Source organism: Megalopta genalis, chromosome 16, assembly GCF_051020955.1.
Source record: "Megalopta genalis isolate 19385.01 chromosome 16, iyMegGena1_principal, whole genome shotgun sequence".
Classification (NCBI taxonomy): domain Eukaryota; kingdom Metazoa; phylum Arthropoda; class Insecta; order Hymenoptera; family Halictidae; genus Megalopta; species Megalopta genalis.
In genome coordinates, this window is record NC_135028.1 from 4,176,640 (window position 1) to 4,197,858 (window position 21,219).

At 36.7% G+C, this 21,219-nt stretch overlaps 1 protein-coding gene across 5 annotated transcripts in view; it reads right to left on the minus strand.

The window, feature by feature from the left end:
- Positions 1-21,219, minus strand: part of KaiR1D (Kainate-type ionotropic glutamate receptor subunit 1D) — an 819,478-nt gene that overhangs the window by 10,617 nt on the left and 787,642 nt on the right. For all 5 annotated transcript variants that reach the window (XM_076526910.1, XM_076526909.1, XM_076526907.1 and 2 more), the window contains 4 exons: positions 20,613-20,811; positions 16,746-16,977; positions 11,578-11,693; positions 7,410-7,565 (listed from right to left, as the gene is read on the minus strand). In XM_076526910.1, the coding sequence (XP_076383025.1) occupies positions 7,410-7,565; positions 11,578-11,693; positions 16,746-16,977; positions 20,613-20,811 (703 nt within the window). The remainder of the gene's footprint in view (positions 1-7,409; positions 7,566-11,577; positions 11,694-16,745; positions 16,978-20,612; positions 20,812-21,219) is intronic.

The window sequence follows — 21,219 nt, forward strand, 5'->3', positions numbered from 1 at the left end:
CGCGTTGCCCCCGGCATGAAAATGGCACTTAAAGAACCGGCGCAGCAACCATTTTCCAATCAAATTTCTAAGAAGCAAACAAGCTTAGCAGTCACAAAAGGGATGGAATTTATAGCCGGGAAATGACAAACACGGTGTACGATTCCTCTCGAGTCAAAGGACAAAGGAGTACGCCGGGGATGGAGTTAGCGAAACAGCAGTAGCGGCGAGCGCAGGGAACTCGTTTTAATATTCCTCTTTGCCAGTCAAGAAATTAACGGTGTGTACTAGATGGAATGAAAATTGTAATAAGCTCAATGGAAAGCGATTCGCCTGGAATAAGACAATTCAGAAACGGCAACGAAGTTTCGTCCATGCAGTGCTTTCTTTCTTCAACGAAGATCGTGAACGCGAGGACTTCCACTGAGATTTCCGTGTTTAATGCAGTTCCTTCATTGATACGAATAACGTTCTTGTAACTGCAACGGGAGCTACTGCAACTCTGTTTCAATCGGGCCAGACAATTTTTAATGAAAACGTTAAGGATGAATGGGATATTTAAAGCAACGATTAATCGGATAAAATATTAGATATGAGCATTTAATGACACTGTCCGACAAAATCAAACTTTTTTCTGATTTCCTACAGCCACTACTTCTTGTAGAGCTTCACTCCCCGAACAAGAATCCGAAAACCGAATTGCTCCGTCACCCTCAGTTTTTTAAATAAACGAACTTTTGTAAAAACCTAAAATTTTCGATAAAAATGAGGTATTGCATCGAAAGTACAAACGTTAGAAAGTTTTAATCGGTCTTAACAGATAGAGGAAAGTTTTTCGAATACAGTGGCATATCATTTAATAATTGTTTCTGGTCTTAAATAACTATAAATTAATGTCAAAGTTTAAAAAAGTGTCGACGTGCGCAGTTTCTCCGCAATATTTTTGTATGTTTACGAAAAGTTCTTTGTTCAGCACGAAAACTCTACCCAGGATCGGATTCTGTAGACATTTCTGAAGAAGAAACGGCCAAATAGGAGTGTCGGAACGATGTACATTTTGAGTAGGTCGAAAAAATGTTCGTCGGCAACATGTACACGATGTTTTGGCGCCATATGCTTCGCTGCTCGCTTCTCTCTGTCCGACAGGGCCGGAGCTATGCGTAATCAACACCGACGGAGGGGTCCAATGGGGCACCCACTTAGCGTGTGGGGCGTGCTACTTTGAATTTTTTTTAGTACTTCAATGTGCTGTCTTCTTTTACATATTTCTGTGGATAATAATCACCAAACTGTGAATCATAAATTAAAAAGTACGAAAAACATGGAATATAGAATAGGAATATAGAAGTAAGATTATTAATTTTCAAATGGAGAAATAATAAAAGAAAAATAGTGGACAAAAAATATTCATTTTATTCTGAATTTATACGAATTACAAGTATATCATGTGTACAGTTATCATTTAAATTATAGCGATAATACGATAATAATCATTTTCAAAACGTTAAACTTCTTGAAACATATTGTTAAATATATATTTAAATATTTACTTAATTATATGGCGTTTAATTATATTTCGTTACCCACTGCAAATACTCTGGTGTGATTTTTTTCGTGAAATATATCACAGTTTGGTGATTACTATCCATAGAAATATGTAAAAAAAGCCGAACATTGAAGTACTAAAAAAAATTCAAATAATATTTACAAAAAGTAGGTGCCCCATTGGATCCCTGCATCGGTGTCGATTACGCATAGCTTCGGCCCTGTCGGACAGAGAGAAGCGAGCAGCGAAGGATATGGCGGCAAAACGTCGTGTACATGTTGCCGACGAACATTTTCTCGATCTACTCAAAATGTACATCGTTCCGACACTTTTACCGGGCCGTTTCTTCTTCAGAAATGTCTACAGAATCCGATCCTGAGTAGAGTTTTTGTGCAGGACAAACAACTTTTCGTAAAAGTACAAAAATATTGCGCAGAAACTGCTCACGTCGTCACCTTTTTAAACTTCGACATTAATTTATTGCTATTTAGGACCAAAAACAATTAATAAATTGCATGCCACTGTATTTCGGAAATTCTCCTCTATCTTTGAACACCTATTAGAACTTTCTAACGTTTTCACTTTTCATGCAATACCTCATTTTTGTCGAAAATTTTGACAAAAGCTCGGTTTTTTCGAAAACTGATGGTGATGGAGCAATTCGGTTTCCGGATCTTCGATCGAGGAGTGAAGCCCTACAAGAATTTCATAGTGGCTATAGGAAATGAAAAATCGTGTCGGACAGTGTAATCGAAGCGAGTACATGTAAATACTTCTGTGAAACGAAACAATTCTGATACACAATTCGAAACAATACTGATTTCACAATGAATTTTTTTCTGACACGTGTTCGCCGATGCATACTAACTTATTTCGAATAATTTATAACTAGGCGACAGATCGTTATGTTCTCATCAAATTCTCGAATCCAGAAATTGTAATTGAGAGTAATAGAAGTTTCGGAAAATTACTATTGCACATTCGTCGTATTTAAATTGAGAAAAGCCTGCGGTCTAGATATCTAGACTGCGAATTTTACGCATTTATGGCAAAAATCGGTTACTATGAAATACAAAGCGGGAAAGACATCAAAAGAATTTATGAATGTCGTTACGCGACTTTCAGTTTATTTAAAATTACCGGAAGATAAAGTACAATTTTATTTAACTCCTGTTTTATACAATCGATTCAAATAATTTTTATTTGGCATAATGGTCCGCAGTCTGGCTATAACAAATCGTTTTGTTACATAATTTATTAAAACTTACATAACTTATTAAAACTGGAGCAATAGTCCGTATTTGCAAAAAGTTCTTGCTGAAAATAAGGTAATTTTTAAGAATTCGTTTTTAAGAAACTGCTCGCCATGTTGGCTTTTAATTTATATGATACGTTCCTGCACATCTTTAAAAGTAGAAAACAATTTTTTTCTTGAGCAATGTAGAACTCATCGAGATCTGCAAAAGTATCTGCGTTTGAATTGTTTCACGGCGTGCAACGTGCTGCAAGTAGGATTACTTATAAGCATCAGACGTAAACGGCTGGCCGTTCGCGTTCGCCGCCTACGATTGGACGCAACGTCTGCGGTCAGATATTTTTTGTTAGCCTCAGACGCATGCTTCGCATACTATTTGCGTACGATGCATTTGGTATTCAGCGTATTAGCGTCCACCAAATAGAAAACTGTGTGTAAAAAAGGTAAAATAACTTTCTGAAATGGATCGGAATTGCACTTTTTCTATTTTGGAAATAGAGGAGATATTAAAAATGTATACAAAAAACTAGACGAAGAGGATTATTGAAGCATTTTAGTAAGGAAACATTTACTGGATAACGAGTACACGTATAGGCAGTATTTTTGATTGAGTAAAGAACAAGTAAATTTTATCTTAATCCTCATTATCTTAATCTCGAAGCCATTTTAAGTCTACATCCAAAATAGTTAATCTAATCAACAATATTCCCATTTTATATGACAGTACATTTTATACATATAAAATTGAATGTTACGATTCATAAAACGGTTACACTTTCAACAGTTTTTAAAAATAGAAACAACATTAATAATGTAAAAATGATTATGGAACATGATATAACAATTTTTAATGGTGCCTCAGAGTTACTGTTCGAGTGTGACGGATTAACTCTTATCGTCAATAACTTTTTCGACATTTTTATACGCAAACGTTGAAAATAACCATTTCGAAATCACGTATTGGAAAACAAAAATACTTATGTCCCACTACATTGGTATAAACGCGTTTGACGCATACGTCGAGCACATGCGTCGAGCGCGGATAAGAAATCCCGTCTTTCTTTTCAAAACCAAACCTTTTTATACTTCTGCTGTAGTTTTACGGGAGTGACTCTTCGGTTCACTTGTGATCAATGTTTAAACGCGGGCAACTAATAAATACAAATTTTCTTCGAAAAAATAATCACAGTCGAATAAGTTCTAATCAAAAACTGTCTGGTTGAAAAATTCTAAAACAAGTACTATTTAAGCCGATTATTTTGAAAGTGGCATAAGTCACATTACCGTAATGAAAAGTGGTGATTTTTTCATGTTTATACGAAATTATTTATACTGAGAAAAATATCAGTATCCTGAGATAAGAAATACAAGTAAATCTTCCCGAAAGTTAGCATCCATATTTTTAAACGTGTTAAAACGCAAACCCTTAAATATATCGACATAAAAACAAAGTGACTTATGCCACTTTCAAAATAAACGGCTCATTTGAGGAAAGTGGTACGGCAAGCACGAGCGTATTACGAATCTAATTAACTTTGCCATTGATCGCCGTATAAAGATGTAACATCGAGTTTCCAAATGGTAGCATATCGACTGCTCTAGGTTACGCGACAATTACGTTCCACCCTCCGTCAAGCAAGAACGATTAACAGTTTCACAGAATCGGGGGTAGTATCGTGGCCACTCTGTTGCGGTCTGAAGTATCGTGGTCCGAAGGGGAACAGCGATACCAACGTTTGTTGGCTTGTGGGATTGTTTGCTCTCGAGTACGCGGGGTCGCCGTCGCAAAGCTGCATATCCGTATTTGTGGACGAGCCCTTCTCAAATACTTGCCTATTTGCTTACCGCTTGAATGTACGCAAACGGTAGCTCGAATACATATTGTAGACGCGCGATCCCCACCGTACGCGAGAGTTTCCAGCTACCGTATCACCGCGTCTTAATTTCATTCCCGCAAAGGAATGGTCCTCTCGCAACGCTTCCCTTCGCGCTTCGCAACTTACGTAACAAACATTTTTCTTCGCGATGTTCTACCGCGTCAAAATTCATTAAACGTCGGAGATATCGCTTCGTTTCTCATATTTTCCTGTTTAACGAACGCTTTGTTATCGATTACTTCAATGACATTCAATGATAGCTCCTGTTTTAACCTTTTAGGCACGACGCGCCACTATAGTGGCTTTCGCGGATGTCATCTCTCTGGACAACGCGCCACTATAGTGGCTTGCTCTAGTAGCTCACTCGCTCATCGTTTGAACCAAATAATCGTCTTCATATGCATTGTTTCACACTTCTTTTGTCTTCGCATCGATTTACAACAGTCTACAGGGTGTCCCAAAAATGTCTCGCAATCCGGTAATGGCGGGTTCCTCGGATCATTTGAAGCAACTTCTTCCTTTACAAAAATGTTCTACGAGGCACCGTTAACGAGTTATTAACGAAAGATAGTGACCAATAAGAATCGAGTACGACCAATTCCGCTCACTGGCTCGATCGCCTCGCGCCAGCTAAGCTCGCCTCTCATTGGTCACTGTTTTTCGTTAATAACTCGTTAACGGTGCCTCGGAGAAAATTTTTGTAAAGGAAAAAGTTGCTTCAAATGGCCCGAGGAAGCCGCCACTTTCGAATTGCAAGACATTTTTGGGACACCCCCTGTATATATAGTATCAGACTCTGTACAGTACACATCAGACTCTGCCGTCCAGAGAAATAGCCTCGCGCAGAATTCAGCCGTACCTAAAAGGTTAAAAAGAATATTTCACAGGAGAGTGAATATATTGGGTTGGCAAACTAAGTAATTGCCGATTTGTTCAATCAAATAAAAAATTTTTTTACTTGGAATGAAGTTTAATCTGTAATGTATTTTCCATTTTGTTCGATGACCTTTTGCCATCTTTCTGACAACTTGAAAATTCCACGCTCGTAGAAAGTCTGATGCTTTTCGGCCAAAAATTGAGTTAAGTGAGATTTTACAGCGTCGTCATCATTCAAAGTTTTACCACGAAGGGATTTGTCCAGGGATCGAAATAAGTGGTAATTCGATGGCGCTAGATCAGGGCTGTATGGTGGGTGTAACATCAATTCCCAACCAATATCCATCAATTTTTGCCGAGTGGACAAAGACGTGTGCGGCCTAGCATTGTCCTGCTGGAAAATGACACCTTTACGATTGACCAATTCTGGTCGCTTTTCCTTGACCGCTGCATTCAATTTGTCCAGTTGCTAACATTCACGGATAATAAAAAATAACATAATAATAATAATAATAATAATAATGTTATAATATAACATTTACGGATATCATAAAAATGGGAGTGAGACATCTATAACTGAAATCAATTACTTAGTTGCTAACCCAATATTTTTATTTAAAAATATCTATTAATTGCAAAGTTATGACCTCCTTCTATGTTCCTCGAATTCCTCGATAGATTCACTTCATTCTTATTTTCGATGTAGCCGTTAGAAGTTCAGTGAACGGTTAAATTGAAACAATTTAGCAAAGAGAAATATGCGCAAACGTGAAAAGGAAAATAGAATAATGCACACAGGTTTGCTTTGAATTGTTCCAGATCTTTATGTTTTATTCCAGCGATTCGCAATTCTTCGAACGAACGAAAGAAAACTGAGTGGAGACGAAGTCAGAAATAATTATCATAAACTTTGGAAGGAAGAGACGTGTTCAGTATCGTCGCACCCACTCGGTGCCCTTATCATTCGAACATAAATCGTACAGGATTGACATAAAGGAATTATAAAGAATAATAGAAGGACATGTTTAAGCTGCGTCTGATGATCAATGATTTTGTAATATGCACATATAGTAGGTCAGTCTATAGCTCCGAACAAACATTATAAAAATTCGTTTCGAAACGGAATAAATAGGTGATCAGACGTTGCGTCTGGAATTGTAGCAAGAGAATTAGTCTAGGCATTTTAATCTATGGCAGTATGGAGTATTGGCAGTACTCTACGTACTATCTAAATATAAATTCTCTCTGTAAATACCGAAATCGCGAATCCGCGTCGTTCGCAGTTTTTCAAAAATTCTAAATCTAATCGCCGACGCGCAAAATACAATCGTCTTCCAGCCATGCAATCATACTAGCTAACAGCTTGTTCAATAACTTTGCGAAGTGGCGTCAGCAGTAAGAAGCCATCGATGCAGTTCAATTATTGAGCACTCACATTTTACGAAACGAAAAGCAAAAGGCGTTAACGTACCCAGTAAAACGTGTAAGCAAAACATGATCCCAAACATTGATCCATTATTTATGGAATACTCTGTACAGATAGCACCAACGAAGTGAAAGAAAGCCTGGCGTTAATGATACTCCTCGTCGCAAACGGTTATGATGACAGGCTGCAGAATGTTCGCTCAGAACATTTGAAGATGTTTCGCCGCGCGCCGCCGTGATTCATCGATCGGGACGGTAAGAACGATCAAACCCGAGTGGTTCTGTACTTGCACCGTGACCATTAAAGAGGAACTCCACCATCGTGCGAACATCAACTGATATATTCGCGCGGTATGTCGGGATAGATCGCGTCGGGATCAAGATGCGTGTTGGACGAAGTTACTTCGGGCGCGATCACGCCCTCTTCGACGTGCTATCTGACCTCACTCACCCGTTCCTCAATGGCGACCTTCCGGCTTTTCCAAACGAACTCGCACACTGCTATCACGCATGCGATGCCCATCCCGCCCATCAGAACCACGAACACGCCGCCGACGTTGGCGAGGCCCAGTTCGTTCGCCGTCGAGCTGCTCTTCGATGTGTCATCCTGATCACAAACAAATAACTCGAGTCGTCAAGTCTGAAACACCCTGAAGAAACCATCGCACTTCGAAGAACCGACAGTTAGTTAGTGGAGCCAGTTACTGTGGGCTAGCCAATTACTGTGCCTTTAGTTTATTTTCAAGCAGAATCAACTTTCCATTGATCGAATAGGGCATATTAAGTTTACCTTATTTAAAGTCACTTAATTATTTATTTGTTAAAATCAAACATGTAGGAGACGGAAGTTCTTGAAATACTGCAAAAGTTATTTCAATTTTTCCGTACCGAATTCGCGATATGTTCTGCAAAGCTAATGAGAAAGCTCAAGAAAATACTGAACAAATGAAGATCAATATTCAGTAAAATAAATCGTTTCAGGGAAGATATTAAGATGTTAATTGTATTCGTAAAAACAAATTAAGATTATGGAAACACAAAACAGTGATTATTTATTCGAATCTTTGTTTTTCGTTTCAATTTCAGTGGTTCAGTTACTGTGCACAGTAAATGAACTAACTGAATCCTATTGCTCACTCGATGCGTTTAGATCTGAAATCTCAAATCATCTCTGTCATATACTTTAGGAGAAGAAATGAAATGAAATTTTATTAAAGCAATCACCTATATAATATAAATCTTTAAATGACTTATTATAATATTGTAAGATTACAATTATATTAATCGTTAAATTAGGAATAACGAATGTGCAATTACTAACGAGTAATTAGCAGAGGATTACGAGAGATGTGGACGAGCAGGCAGAGAGACATGCAACGTGCGGATTGCGAGCGACACGATCGAGGGGTTGTTATTAAGAGATTTTATTGTACGGTGCCACGGAACGTAAAGCGAAGAATAAAATATTGTCAAAGAGAATACTTCTCACGATATTACATTCATTCTTCTAGAGAATACGGTTTATTAACGTATGTTAAATATGAAATTTTTATTATGCACAGTTATTGAGCCCGAGCATTCAGAGTGGGAACACAGTGACTGAAGCACAGTATTCAGGGAGGGACACAACGACTGAGGCACGATAAATAATCTCTGTAGGCCATAGAGACACAGTAATCGACTCCGGGATGTTCTGTGTTTTCTTTCTCCTAATATTCAAAGAAGATCTGATGTTTGATTCATGAGAAAAATTGTATCGATAAAAGAAACTTGGAAACCTTTAAGTTCTTGACGAGTATAGATTAACCCTTTCGCTACTACGGGCTACTATAGTGGCCCCCCATAAGATGTCACTGAGGTACTACGGGCCACTATAGTGGCCTTTCGTATGATGCCACTGAGGTACTATGGGCCACTATAGTGGCCTTCCATAAGATGCATTATATTGCATAATGTTATTTCCTCTCATACTGTAAATTAAAGAGCGCATGCTAAGACGTTATAAATACCCTGGAATTCCCTTTATTTATAAATACCCTTTGGAGAGAAATTTTTTCGTACGAAAACATTCAAGCAGTTTGGGTTCTCCGCCGCGGTACTCCCGCTGACGATCGGCGTCGCGTAGCGTGCAGTGATGTCGCGGCGCTCCGTTCAGCGGAAGTACCGCGGTGGAGAACCCGCCCGTAGCGAAAGGGTTAAATTGCTAAAGTTACTTTTCTCAGCGAAAACTTTTGTAGTCCGAGAACAGGGCTACGTGTCTTTGAAGAATTCGTAACTGTTGATTAGGGAGAATCCTCCCCCTTAATACTTCGCGTATAGTCGCGGACACGATACTTTGAGGTCGTAAACCAACGTTTTCTTTGTTGTTGTTGTATAAGGTGCATGAGAGTTACAGAAGTAATTGCTGCAACAACTCTTATTTTTTCAGTGCTTACGTATTATAGGATAAAATGTGGCAGTACAGTAGATTCTCCCGGAAATGCCAAATTTCGGATGTGAATCAGGTAAGAAATATCGCGGTGCTACAAGCCGCGCGACCAGTCTCCGTCGAATCGTGGCATGTGGCCTCCAAATTGCCTTCAAATCGTGGTATGTGGCCTCCGAATTGCCTTCAAATCGTGGCAAAAAATTAGAAATAAATCGTTTGTATTATGTATTCATATTAATGTATACTAGTATGCTGGTCGCTGTCCTGTTTTGCCGACTGTCCCGAGTTTCTATAAAAACGAACCGCGGGACTCGATGAATCATATCCGAGTGTCTGACGATTACTATTTTCAATTCCGAGCTCCGGGCCTTCTAAGGAGAATTTACTGTATTTTCTATCTGTACATTTGAGGAACGTAAGTAATCATCAACATATGAAAATATCGGCAAAATTGTAAATGTACTGCCCGTCCACGAGAATATTTCCTGTATAGTAGTAATGGTCCCCGTAAATTTAGGACTTATTTTAACACGTTCCGTGCCACGTGTACCATCCATGGTACACGCTTGCATGTTTACTTAGTGAACTGAACAAATTGTTTACAAGAAATTTAGGACCGAAGAATCAATTTCCACCGCAAGAATGGGCGTTGATAAGTTTTTGTTACGTTGTTATGTGTACGAGAATTAATAATTGCACGTAATACATCAAGTTTTAGTAAAATATCAAAGTGTGAAGATTCGAGTAAGAAAAGCTCGGCACGGAACGTGTTAATAACATTCCTAGATTCAGGACTTCGATTTTTGGACTTTTCTCGACAAAATCCATTGGGATGTACACTGGAAAGTCAAAAAAATTGAAGCCCTCAAGGAAAAGTTTAATCAAATTCAATATCTTCTGCTTCACAATGACATTCTTAAATGTAAGCAAAATTAGTGTGAGAGCACAGTAACAAGGGGGTAGCACAGTAATTGACACACTTACTCTAGATGACTTTTATAATTAAACCAAATAGAAATACAATGGTTATTTCTTTGTTATACTGAATATGAAACAAAAATGTTCCTTTCATGCCAGCTCTCACCTACCACGTGAATTAATTTGTTATTAACAACAAGTTTTGTATTTGCAGTACATTATCTGTATAATAGAACTATTTTTTCATAGTAGTACACTTCAAATGGAATTAAACGAACCAAGTTTAACGTTTATAGAGCGATCTATACAATGAATGAATATCCTCCAGTAAATGATCATCTTCCATATTCGATGAAAAAATCATGTTTATCCTTGAAGTTTACGCATTGAAATTTATATCGCAGTTTTTTGTACTCCTTCAGATGTCTTGAAGACGCCATATATTGCTTTCGCTTATATTTTTGAATAATTTACAATTGTTTCATTTACATTTGTTTAGTCAGCTTAACGACATTACCTACGTACAGGGCAAGCATTGTTACTTGAAATCTACATTTTGCATTTTGAGATGCGTCGAATTAAACTCTGACAAAGTTTATCATTCACTGGGATATTACTGTTAATTCAATAAAAATTTTTGGTCATTTATTGATTTGGTCATGCATTCTTCGCCAAATTTTATATTTCGCTTTTAAGAAAAATTATAACGAAAATATTATAATTAAAATTGAATCAAAATTGAGTTGCTATCATACGATAGTATCGTCTAGGGAATTAAATAACGATTTGTGGATGATGAATTTAACTGAAGTGTTTATTTACTGGTCAAGTCACCCTAACTTGAATAACAACGTCTACAAGAATATCTATCTACGCATCTTAGCTCTTCCATTATTATTTCACCAGATAAATTACTTTGATTTTATAGAATTTCCGTCGGCAAATGTGTTGATAAACACCACTGTTTTCTCCATTTGGTAGCTTGAGAAACTGAATTTTCAGCGAGAAGCAGTTGCAGGAATTCATCCTGGCAGAATAATACTGGCAAATAAAAGCTGCAAAATAGTAGTGGCCATGATTTCACGAATTTATGAAACTGTCTCCCCGCAGCTACGCTCTCTAACCACCCACCCACGCTACGTGTCCGTGAGCGGAGCCTAGTCAGAACGAAATATACCAGCGGAGGATAAAAATTTCGGAAGGTGTTATTGAGTACACGAGCGTCGGGAACGCTGCCCAAGGAGAATAAGGGAGGCTGTATTTGCATGCTTACCCTGCAAGATCCACCGCCGCGTTTCTCCTTCCACCAGCGCGTCTTCAGCAAGTGCAGCTTCCCCTCTTCCTGCAGTTTCAGGATCGCTCCGCTTATAGCCGTTCTGTATGGTGAATCTGAAGTGCCAAGGTCATATTGAGAAAGTCTTATCTCCTCCCCCAGTCGGCTTTTATCATTTCCGAAAGTATCGGAAGCTGTCAACGCAGTTATCGCTTTCGACCAGCGAACGTGCCGAGTTGACAGTCGCAGATCTTTCAGATGTTCTCGCTGATAATAGTTCTCGTAAGAAATGTATTTCTATAACTGTTATCATTTATGTTCAAGAGACGGAAGCAGTAAAATCTAGGAAATCGTGAATGATAAAAATATGCAAGTTTTATATAAGTAGTATCAACTGAGCAGAGAAACCTGTGTATTTGTTTAGATAGTACATTAACCTTAGAGTGGTGACGTACGTTAAATTAACTGTCATCATTAGTGGTCATGTTTTATACATCAAGTTGATTTCGTATCACGACGATAGCACTGGCATGATGGCAAATTGACACCAGCAGTGATTTTAACGCTAAAGCTATCGAACCAGTCAAAATTTCTGGTTTCTAATTTGTACACTCCCCTCCAAGAGTATTAGGACACCTTTTTATTTAATATAAATTGTAGTTTTTTAAAGCATCTTATTGTCGAAAATACATATTACGTTATAAGTGTCTGTCGCTTGTACGATTAGCTTTCCCATTTATTGCATTCTGTTCATTGAAAACGTATGATTAGTTCATTTCATACTACTCGCTTTTCTAAATATGTGGAACATAGTACAAAACACATGGAATCAAATAGGAACAAAATAATAACCGAAATTGGTTGAAGAAATAACTAAAAACGCGGTGGATATATTGCCGTAAAGACAATTTAATTCCCTTTTATAAAATTCACGTTATTTGTATTATACTGTTAAATATGTATAATCTACTTGTTAAAGTTTCATAAAGTTAAGTTGAAATAAATTGAAGAAATTATAAGAATTTTCTATCGGTTTCTCAAATTTATTTAATTTTCTGTAAATGTTCTAATACTTTTGGAAGGGGGTGTACAATTCCTTATAAACCTAATCTTGTCATTGTTCTAAAACAATATACAGTGACTCGCATTAATATTCAGACACCATATTGTTAGAAGAATTATTGCTCCTTTTTATTGTTTAAGATAGTATTATTGAATCAATTGTTCTCTCATATAATAAAGCACTTCTTCAAATAAGTAGAAACATAAATTTTGTTTATTTATTCCACATGGTTTTTGTATAATAAGCGATAAGTAAGATTGTGACAAAATTCTACGTCGCAAAAGTATTCGGCCAGTGAATGAATTACATTAATTTTATATAAAATGAAAATCTTTTTAATCACGTTATCATAATATTAATATTTTGTCGGTTGATCCTTTTGTTTTATTACTTCATGTAATCGCTTGGGCATGTTACAGATGACTTTATTTAAATAATCCGGCGAAATCCATTTTCATTCGTCTAACAAACGTTGTTTTATCTCTGTTGTTGTGTTTGTAGGTGTTGTACGAATTTTGTGGTCCAATTGATCCCATTAATTTTTAATTGGATTTAAATCAGGCGATCGAGGAGGAGGATGCAGTAGTTTTGGACAATATATTCCTGTACAATTCTGGCCTTGTGTTTAGGATCATTGCCCTGATAAAACTTAAAACTGTACGTATACCCATATTTATAGAACTCGTAAAGAAATATGTTCTTAAAAATGTCCAAATACTTCATTTTATCCATAATACCATCGATAAAAACTAGTTCACCTACACCTACAGACGAGACCCCACTATAACACACTATTACATTCCTACCACCATGTTTCACTCTCGGTCTTCAATTTGAAATGTTTAATTCTGTATTTACTTTACGCCACACCATTTTTTGTTCAGCAAATTTCAAGAAGAATATTTTTACAAAGACAACTGGTGGTGGAATGATGATTTACGGATGAAAGCAAATTTCATCTTTACGGATCCGACAGTCAAAAAATGCTGTGGCGTAAAGTAAATACAGAATTAAACATTTCAAATTTAAGACCGACAGTGAAACACGGTGGTAGGAGTGTAATAGTGTGGAGTTGTATCTCGTCTGTCGGTGTAGATGAACTAGTTTTTATCGATGGTATTATGAACAAAATGAAGTATTTGGACATTTAAAAAAAAAAATTTAATTGCAAGTGCTATAAATATGGGTATACGTATAGTTTTAAGTTTTATCAGAACAGTGATCCTAAACACAAGGCGAGAATTGTACAGGAATATTTATTACACAATTGTCTAAAAGTACTGCATCCTGCTCCTCGATCGCCTGATTTAAATCCAATTAAAAATTAATGGGATCAATTGGACCGCAAAATTCGTACAACACCTACAAACACAACAACACAGATAAAACAACGTTTGTTAGACGAATAAAAATGGATTTCGCCGGATTATTTAAATAAAGTCATCTGTAACATGCCCAAGTGATTACATGAAGTAACAAAACAAAAGGGTCAACCGACGAAATATTAATATTATGATAACATGATTAAAGAGATCTTCATTTTATATAAAATTATTATTCACTGTCCGAATATTTTTGCGACGTAGAATTTTGTCACAATCTTGTTTATCGCTTATTATACAAAAAACCGTGTGGAATAAATAAACAAAATTTATGTTTCTACTTATTTGAAGAAATGCTTTATTATATGAGAAAACAATTCATTCAATAATACTATCTTAAACAATAAAAAGGAGCAATAATTTTTCTAACAATATGGTGTCCGAATATTAATGCGAGTCACTGTATATTAGTTGCGTTTTGCCCGGTAGTTCTAGCGTTTAAACAGTGTGGTCATCACTTAAAGGTGAAAGCTTGAGCAAATATAAAATACTAATAGACTGAAAAATCTATATTTTTAAATAACGAAGGAAACATTCTTGTTCCATTATCCGCGTAAACTTTTGGTTGTTATTGGTAACGTTGCAAAATCATTTGTGCTGTTTCCGGTGGTAACAATTTCTTCGTACGAGTATATTTCTCAGTTCTCTACATCGTGTCCTTAAATTTTGCTACGGGTATCTCGTTCGTAGATCACCAAAACAGAACACCAGAGATTACACAAACAAAAGTGAAAAACTGTGACCTACAGCACCGCTCTTCCGAATGTTTACAGTTGCAATATTTTTACAGCGAGCGCCAGTGATTCGCTTTTTAACGAGACAGAGAATATTTAGCGACCGAGCTTGTTCCCGCGGAACAATGCGCAAAGCTTGGAATCGGTTGAAATTCCCGTTGGAATCGTATAGAAACCGGCGTTTTCCTAATTTCCCTATAAATCCGTGCAACGAATGTGAAAAATTATCTTTGCGATTCGACGCCGTTTGCCCAGAGCCAATAAATCAGGGATATACATGTCGATCGGCTGGAATAGCTCGCGTCTCTATCGGTCGTGTATAATCGGCTAACGGTGCATCTAGGTGACGAGTTTATACTACCAACTGTACAAGGATTGCCAAAAATACGGGACCGTCCGAAACGTACATATTCTTGACTGAGGACTATTTGACATTGACATTGACACTGACTATTCGACATTAGCATTATTTGTAATAAAGCCATTCGATGGTATTATTATCTAATACCATAAAAATGCTAGAATACCATAAACAAATCTGTGTGTATGTGTGCCTTTTTTTCTGTAAATTATTTACTTATGCTACTTAGATATACAGGATGTCCCAAAAATCGCGATACAACAGAGCAAGAGGCGATTTCACACATGTAAAAATAAGTTAAAAAAAATAATATTAAAAAAAAATAGATTGAAAAAATACTTTTGAATTGGAATCGAATAGCACGTCTGACCATGACATACCAATTCTATTTCTCGTTATACTACAAGCCACTCGAACTTGACGCACCTACCAGCTCACTTGTCTCGAAAATAAAGCCTTAAATGAAATAATGTTGCACCCTTTCTTCGACTTATTTTTGCATGTACAATCACTGTCCGGTCGGTTGTGTCACGATTTTCGGTACACCCTGTATATAATATAGGTTGAGTCTCGCAATTGGGATAGGTTATATCGTGAAATTAGCATCAGATAGAAAAGAAGTTTATAGAGCAAAAAGTTAATTGGTATCACAGTGTCAATTTTTCTGCGTTCTCGTTCTTTCTATTAGTCCAGCGATGCATCTAAAAGTGCCGATGCACATTGCTTAAAAATGCAATCGCGTAGTTTTGTTCATCTGTGTCGATTCCACCGATGATTCTGCGTAGAAATCGTTAGGACACCATGTTAATAGGATCAATATTTCTAGTGTGAATCTTTGAAAAAAATCGACTTTTACATTTTCTCGAAATGCGTCCACAAAATCTTATGTTTGAATTCATCAAATTAAGGAAGTTGCAACCGGCTCTCGAAAGTATGTTTTCGAAACGGTAACCATGATGATATCTCAAAATCTACTTATCCAATTGCCTTGATAATTTAGATGCACATTCTGTGTAATTATGTTGACAGATCGTTCTGGAAGCAACCAAACATTTCTATTCTGTAGACTTTCTAAACTCTTAATATTGAAACGTCAATGGGAAAGATCGATAATCAAATTTCGAAGTATTGCTACTTTTTCAATAATTGATTCTTTTCTTTTGTTCTAGTACCTCTCCTGTATAGCCAAACTAGTACTAATTAATGATCTTACACGTTTTTTTTTTCACTTCAGATAGACAAAATGGCCGCAATCGTGGCCAGCATGGGTCGATCTTTTTGAAAACCAACTATGTTTCAAAGTATCCAATGCCAACAAATCTTAATTTTTTGAACCCAAATAATTTTTGAAATAATTATTGAGACTTCAAATAATCATTGAGACATGCGTAAATAAACCTTGTAAATGCGCGACTGCAAAAGATGTTATTAGTTTCTTCGTAAAAAAAAAATCCCAAAAAAGAAAGTAAAACAGAGAAACGCGACTTATACTGGAATATCCTGTTAAAACTAGAAAATAAGAGCCAGAGCCTAGTGTGCACGTTTCGGCAGTGACATATTTTTGCGGCAGCTTGTACGCGTGCATACAATATACATTGACGTGCGCTAGGATATTTCGTAGCACTTACTAGGCGGCATAGCTATGCCATATCCTTTCGAGTCCAGGAGACCGCCGACTTGAGTGAGGTCGCAGGTCCTCTCGATTACGTATTCGATAGAAGTGGATTCCATTAGGAATGCGTAGCTGCCTTTACCCTTGATCACTCGATCCACGCCCTCGACGTTGCTATTTGTAAATACCTCTGGCTTTGCCGAATCCATGAAGGACCACATACGCTGGTACGTCGAGAAATTGGAATCCTAGATCACGCCAGGAATTTCATCGTCGATTGCACGTGCCATTAAACGATGAAACGTCGGCCGAAATTGGTTAATCTTCAAGAAGGGCTATTACACGGTGCCTGCGTGTCCGCAGTCCGATGGAAATCACGCGGCGAGCTGTCTTCGCGGCGATCGACAACAACGATTATGGTCGTTCTCGCACTTTGCAATTCGAGTTTTCCCCGCCGCGCCATCAGAGTGAGTTGTTTGGTTCGATCAGCGCGCCAAATGTCGAGGTATTTATTTTGTATGTTTTATTTTTATGTTATGTTCGAAATGAATGAAACTGTTTTCTTATGTTCCTGAATGTGTATACAAGTAATCTAGAGTAATATTATGACATTAACCCTAGAAAGATAACCATATGACAACGTACGTAAAAGATAACCATACGCTTCAGAGGCGCATGCTTTTCTAAGGCGTCAATTTTATACTAACAATGGATATTTATTTAAGTTAATCTAGTCATTTTAAAGGTTTGGCATTATTGTAAAAATAAAATGCATTTATATAATATTTTTTTTACATTTTAAGTAATTTTAAACTTAAATCACTAGACCTCTATGAAAAATTAACAAAAATCAACAGTCTTCGCAGGCGCCTCTGCGACGTAGGTTATCTTTCTCGGGTTAAGAGCAGTAATTGGTAGAAAATAAATACTGGAAACTAGCCTAACCGCGTGATACGGAAACATGTCGAGAAACGTATGAAAAGTGAATTTTTACGAATGTTGTGCTTATGACGGAGACAAATCATATGCAGGATGTAATAGTAGGTAAATAAAGTAATCTTACAAGCGGTTTCCTTCATTTTTATCTGAGATTTTGTTCAAACAAAAAGCGAAGGAAATGCTTTTTTGAAAAAGTAATATACAGACTGTTTCCTTAACTTTTGCCCACGTTGTTTCGTCCACTTCTGTTAATTTGACGACAAAATGTTTCGAATAAAAGTTAAATAGTATTTAGATATCTATATCTAGATATATCTAGATATATATGATATCTAGATATCAATTTCGAAATAAATTTTTTTTACAAAGAACCCAAGGTCGCGTTGATTTTTTATATGTTAAAGTTTATCTTCTATTCCATAACGTTGTAGCTGACGTTAAAACGAATTCAGCGTTACAAATATTATGACGCGTGGACAATAAATAACGCTGTAATTTTTTCAGCGCGCCAATCGGACCAAGTACCCTACTGTGCGCCGCCCGCGTTCTTCTGATTGATTCGGGATCAGTTACGGGAACCCGTTAAACGCATTTCGACTTTGAACGTTAGCCTTTGAAGATCGACCCTTCGCGCTAAATCTACGTTCCCGCCCATAAATCGTCTTTCAATTGTATCGCTAATTGTAAATATTGGAGTTCAGTTGATTGAATCTAATCAATGTGATCGTTTATGCGAATCTACATTATCAGACATTCAGCTTAACCCTTTCAACCTTAGATTATTCCATTGATATTTTAATTACTTTTCTACTAGAGTTTCCATTGATATTTTAGTTACTTTTCCACTTGAAATTCCACTAGATATTTTAGTTACTTTTATCACTGTGCAACGATTTTAAAAATTGGGACATATATGTTCCTTCAGTTTTTTCAGTGGGGTTGTTTTTACGGTAAACGCAAATATACATGTATGTACTATGTAGATTGTATATTATACAAATTAGTCGAGATGTTTCATAACACGCGAGACCCACTTCAGATGCTGATTGTATGTCTAAAAGCAATTTAAAAAAAAATCATATAAATACATGTCTTATTTGCCTTCGTTTTTTTGAGATATAATGAATTTTCTGTTTTAATTATCTTCATAGAGGATGCTCAAAATCACCATCTTATATTTGAAGACAAGCCTGCACGCATCTATCATTCTTAGTGTTTCTCGCATTTGTCTATTTCGTAGTATTTCAGCATTTTCAATAAAAAAATATTTTATTCTACTTCTTTACTTTCAGAGACGTTGCTCTGATTATAAAATGCATTGTGTCTCATAAACGTGGGCGGATAGGACATATATTTATGTGACTATTCCTTAATTGTTTTTAGATGTGCCGTAAGTAGGTCCAACATGTTTGGAAAGGAAGAACTTGGAAGTAGGAAAGGAAAAACCTGAGAGAGAGAGAGAAAGAGAGAGAGAGAGAGAGAGAGATTGTTCATATATGCCCCCAAAAACGCCCAGGCACTTCAGTGTTCAATAACATGAATAAAACTGCATATAATAATTTCGAACTTGTTCATACGAAATGATGACTTTCTACCGTAGACGAAAAGCCTATGCTGCGAAAATTATGATAAATTTTCTAATTTATGTGTGTAAAAAGACGAAATTGTTGCCATTGTAACCATGTATAAATAAAAGCTATCCAGCATGGTATGCTACTGATCGTCACTATTACCGCACCAAACCAATAGTATTCAAGCAGACTCATTAGATTTGTGCAAAATAACACATTTGTATGTATTAAATTTCTAGCAATCAGAGAAGATCGTTGGGATACATGCGTTCTTCTAGGGTTGAAATGGTTAAATGTCATTATTTCTAGTTCCCGAAAATATGCTTCTAAATCGAAATTTTATTTTGCTAATAATCACAATCAAGGATTACTTAATCTAACACACTAAATATACCGGCCTAATAATAATTAATATATTCAACATAGAGGAAATAATTTCATATTATATATAAAATAAATTTAGAAAATCGATTAATCAGTTCCAGCAATCAAAGAAATTTTTTTGTTGGCTTTCAGGAAATATTAGGTCTACCGGAAAGTTCTGTCCGATAGTGTCACTTCAAGTTTCAATCCGTACACACATGTTGAAATGTCTCATGTCATTATTGCCAGACCGATTATCACTTGTTTCTCTCTTTTTGCAAAACTTTTTACAGGAAAAAAACTCAAAACTAAAGCTGATGTCGACCAAGCACTAGTTGAGTTCTTCGCCTCTAAAAATAAATTAGTTTTTAAAAATGGCATTTACAAGTTGCCATCACGCTAGCAAGAAGTCATAAGCAACGATGGAAAGTATATTCTACAATAAAAATATTATTAACACGTTCCGTGCCACGTGTACCATCCATGGTACACGCTTGCATGTTTACTTAGTGAACTGAACAAATTGTTTACAAGAAATTTAGAACCGAAGAATCAATTTCCACCGCAAGAATGGGCGTTGATAAGTTTTTGTTACGTTGTTATGTGTACGAGAATTAATAATTGCACGTAATACATCAAGTTTTAGTAAAATATCAAAGTGTGAAGATTCGAGTAAAAAAAGCTCGGCACGGAACGTGTTAAATGTATGAAAATTGTGTTATATTTCAATTGAAAAACGGACAGAACTTTCCGGTGGACCTAATATTTCTAAATACTTCTATTTCTAATATTTCTAGACTGAAAATACCGTGATTACTGTTTGTTTAACAGTAATAATGCATAATCGTAGATAACAATGATTTACTTCTGAAACAATCAATGGTTCAAGTGTCTCTCGATCTATCCGTTCGCGTCTATCGACGCTATCATAGAAAAATATTGAACGAAGTTCAATAAGACGATTACGCGGATGTTTGTATAGGGTTCATAAGATATTCATGCGATCTTACCCTGAAAAAGGCCGCGGTACTGCCTCCTTTGAGGGCGCCGTATTTGATTTTCGTCTGCTTTGCGAGATCCTCGGCGCTCTCGATCGGCGAATCCATCCTCTCGACGGTGAGGAACGCGGCCAAGTTGGCAGTGTACGAAGAAATCATGATCAAAGTGAAGAACCACCACATCCCCGCCACTATGCGAGTTGACACGGCCCTGCGATGAGAATTTGAACGGTGCAGAGGTACCTTGACGCGAAAATATTCAGAATATCTTCTCCACCAACGAATTCCCTTGCAATTTACTTCAATAGACTGTTTCAACACTGCGAGACTTTATTAAATTGAACAATATCTAAATTTCGTATATTCTCTCGTAATCAAGTTTGCTCAGCTTCACAGATTTCACCGCTGCGATGATTTCAATCTAATATTGGCACCTCGGTACGTACTGTCTACTTTTTGTACCCGTGACAAAGGGAGCAAGGTATGCGCGTGTATAGCGCGTAGTTTGTTTAATTCAAGTTGGAACCGTACCATTCATGCTCATGCTCAAAACGGGACCAAATTGAGAGATATTTGTTCTCTGCATAAAGCTGCGTTATTAGTTAAACCTTCTACGATT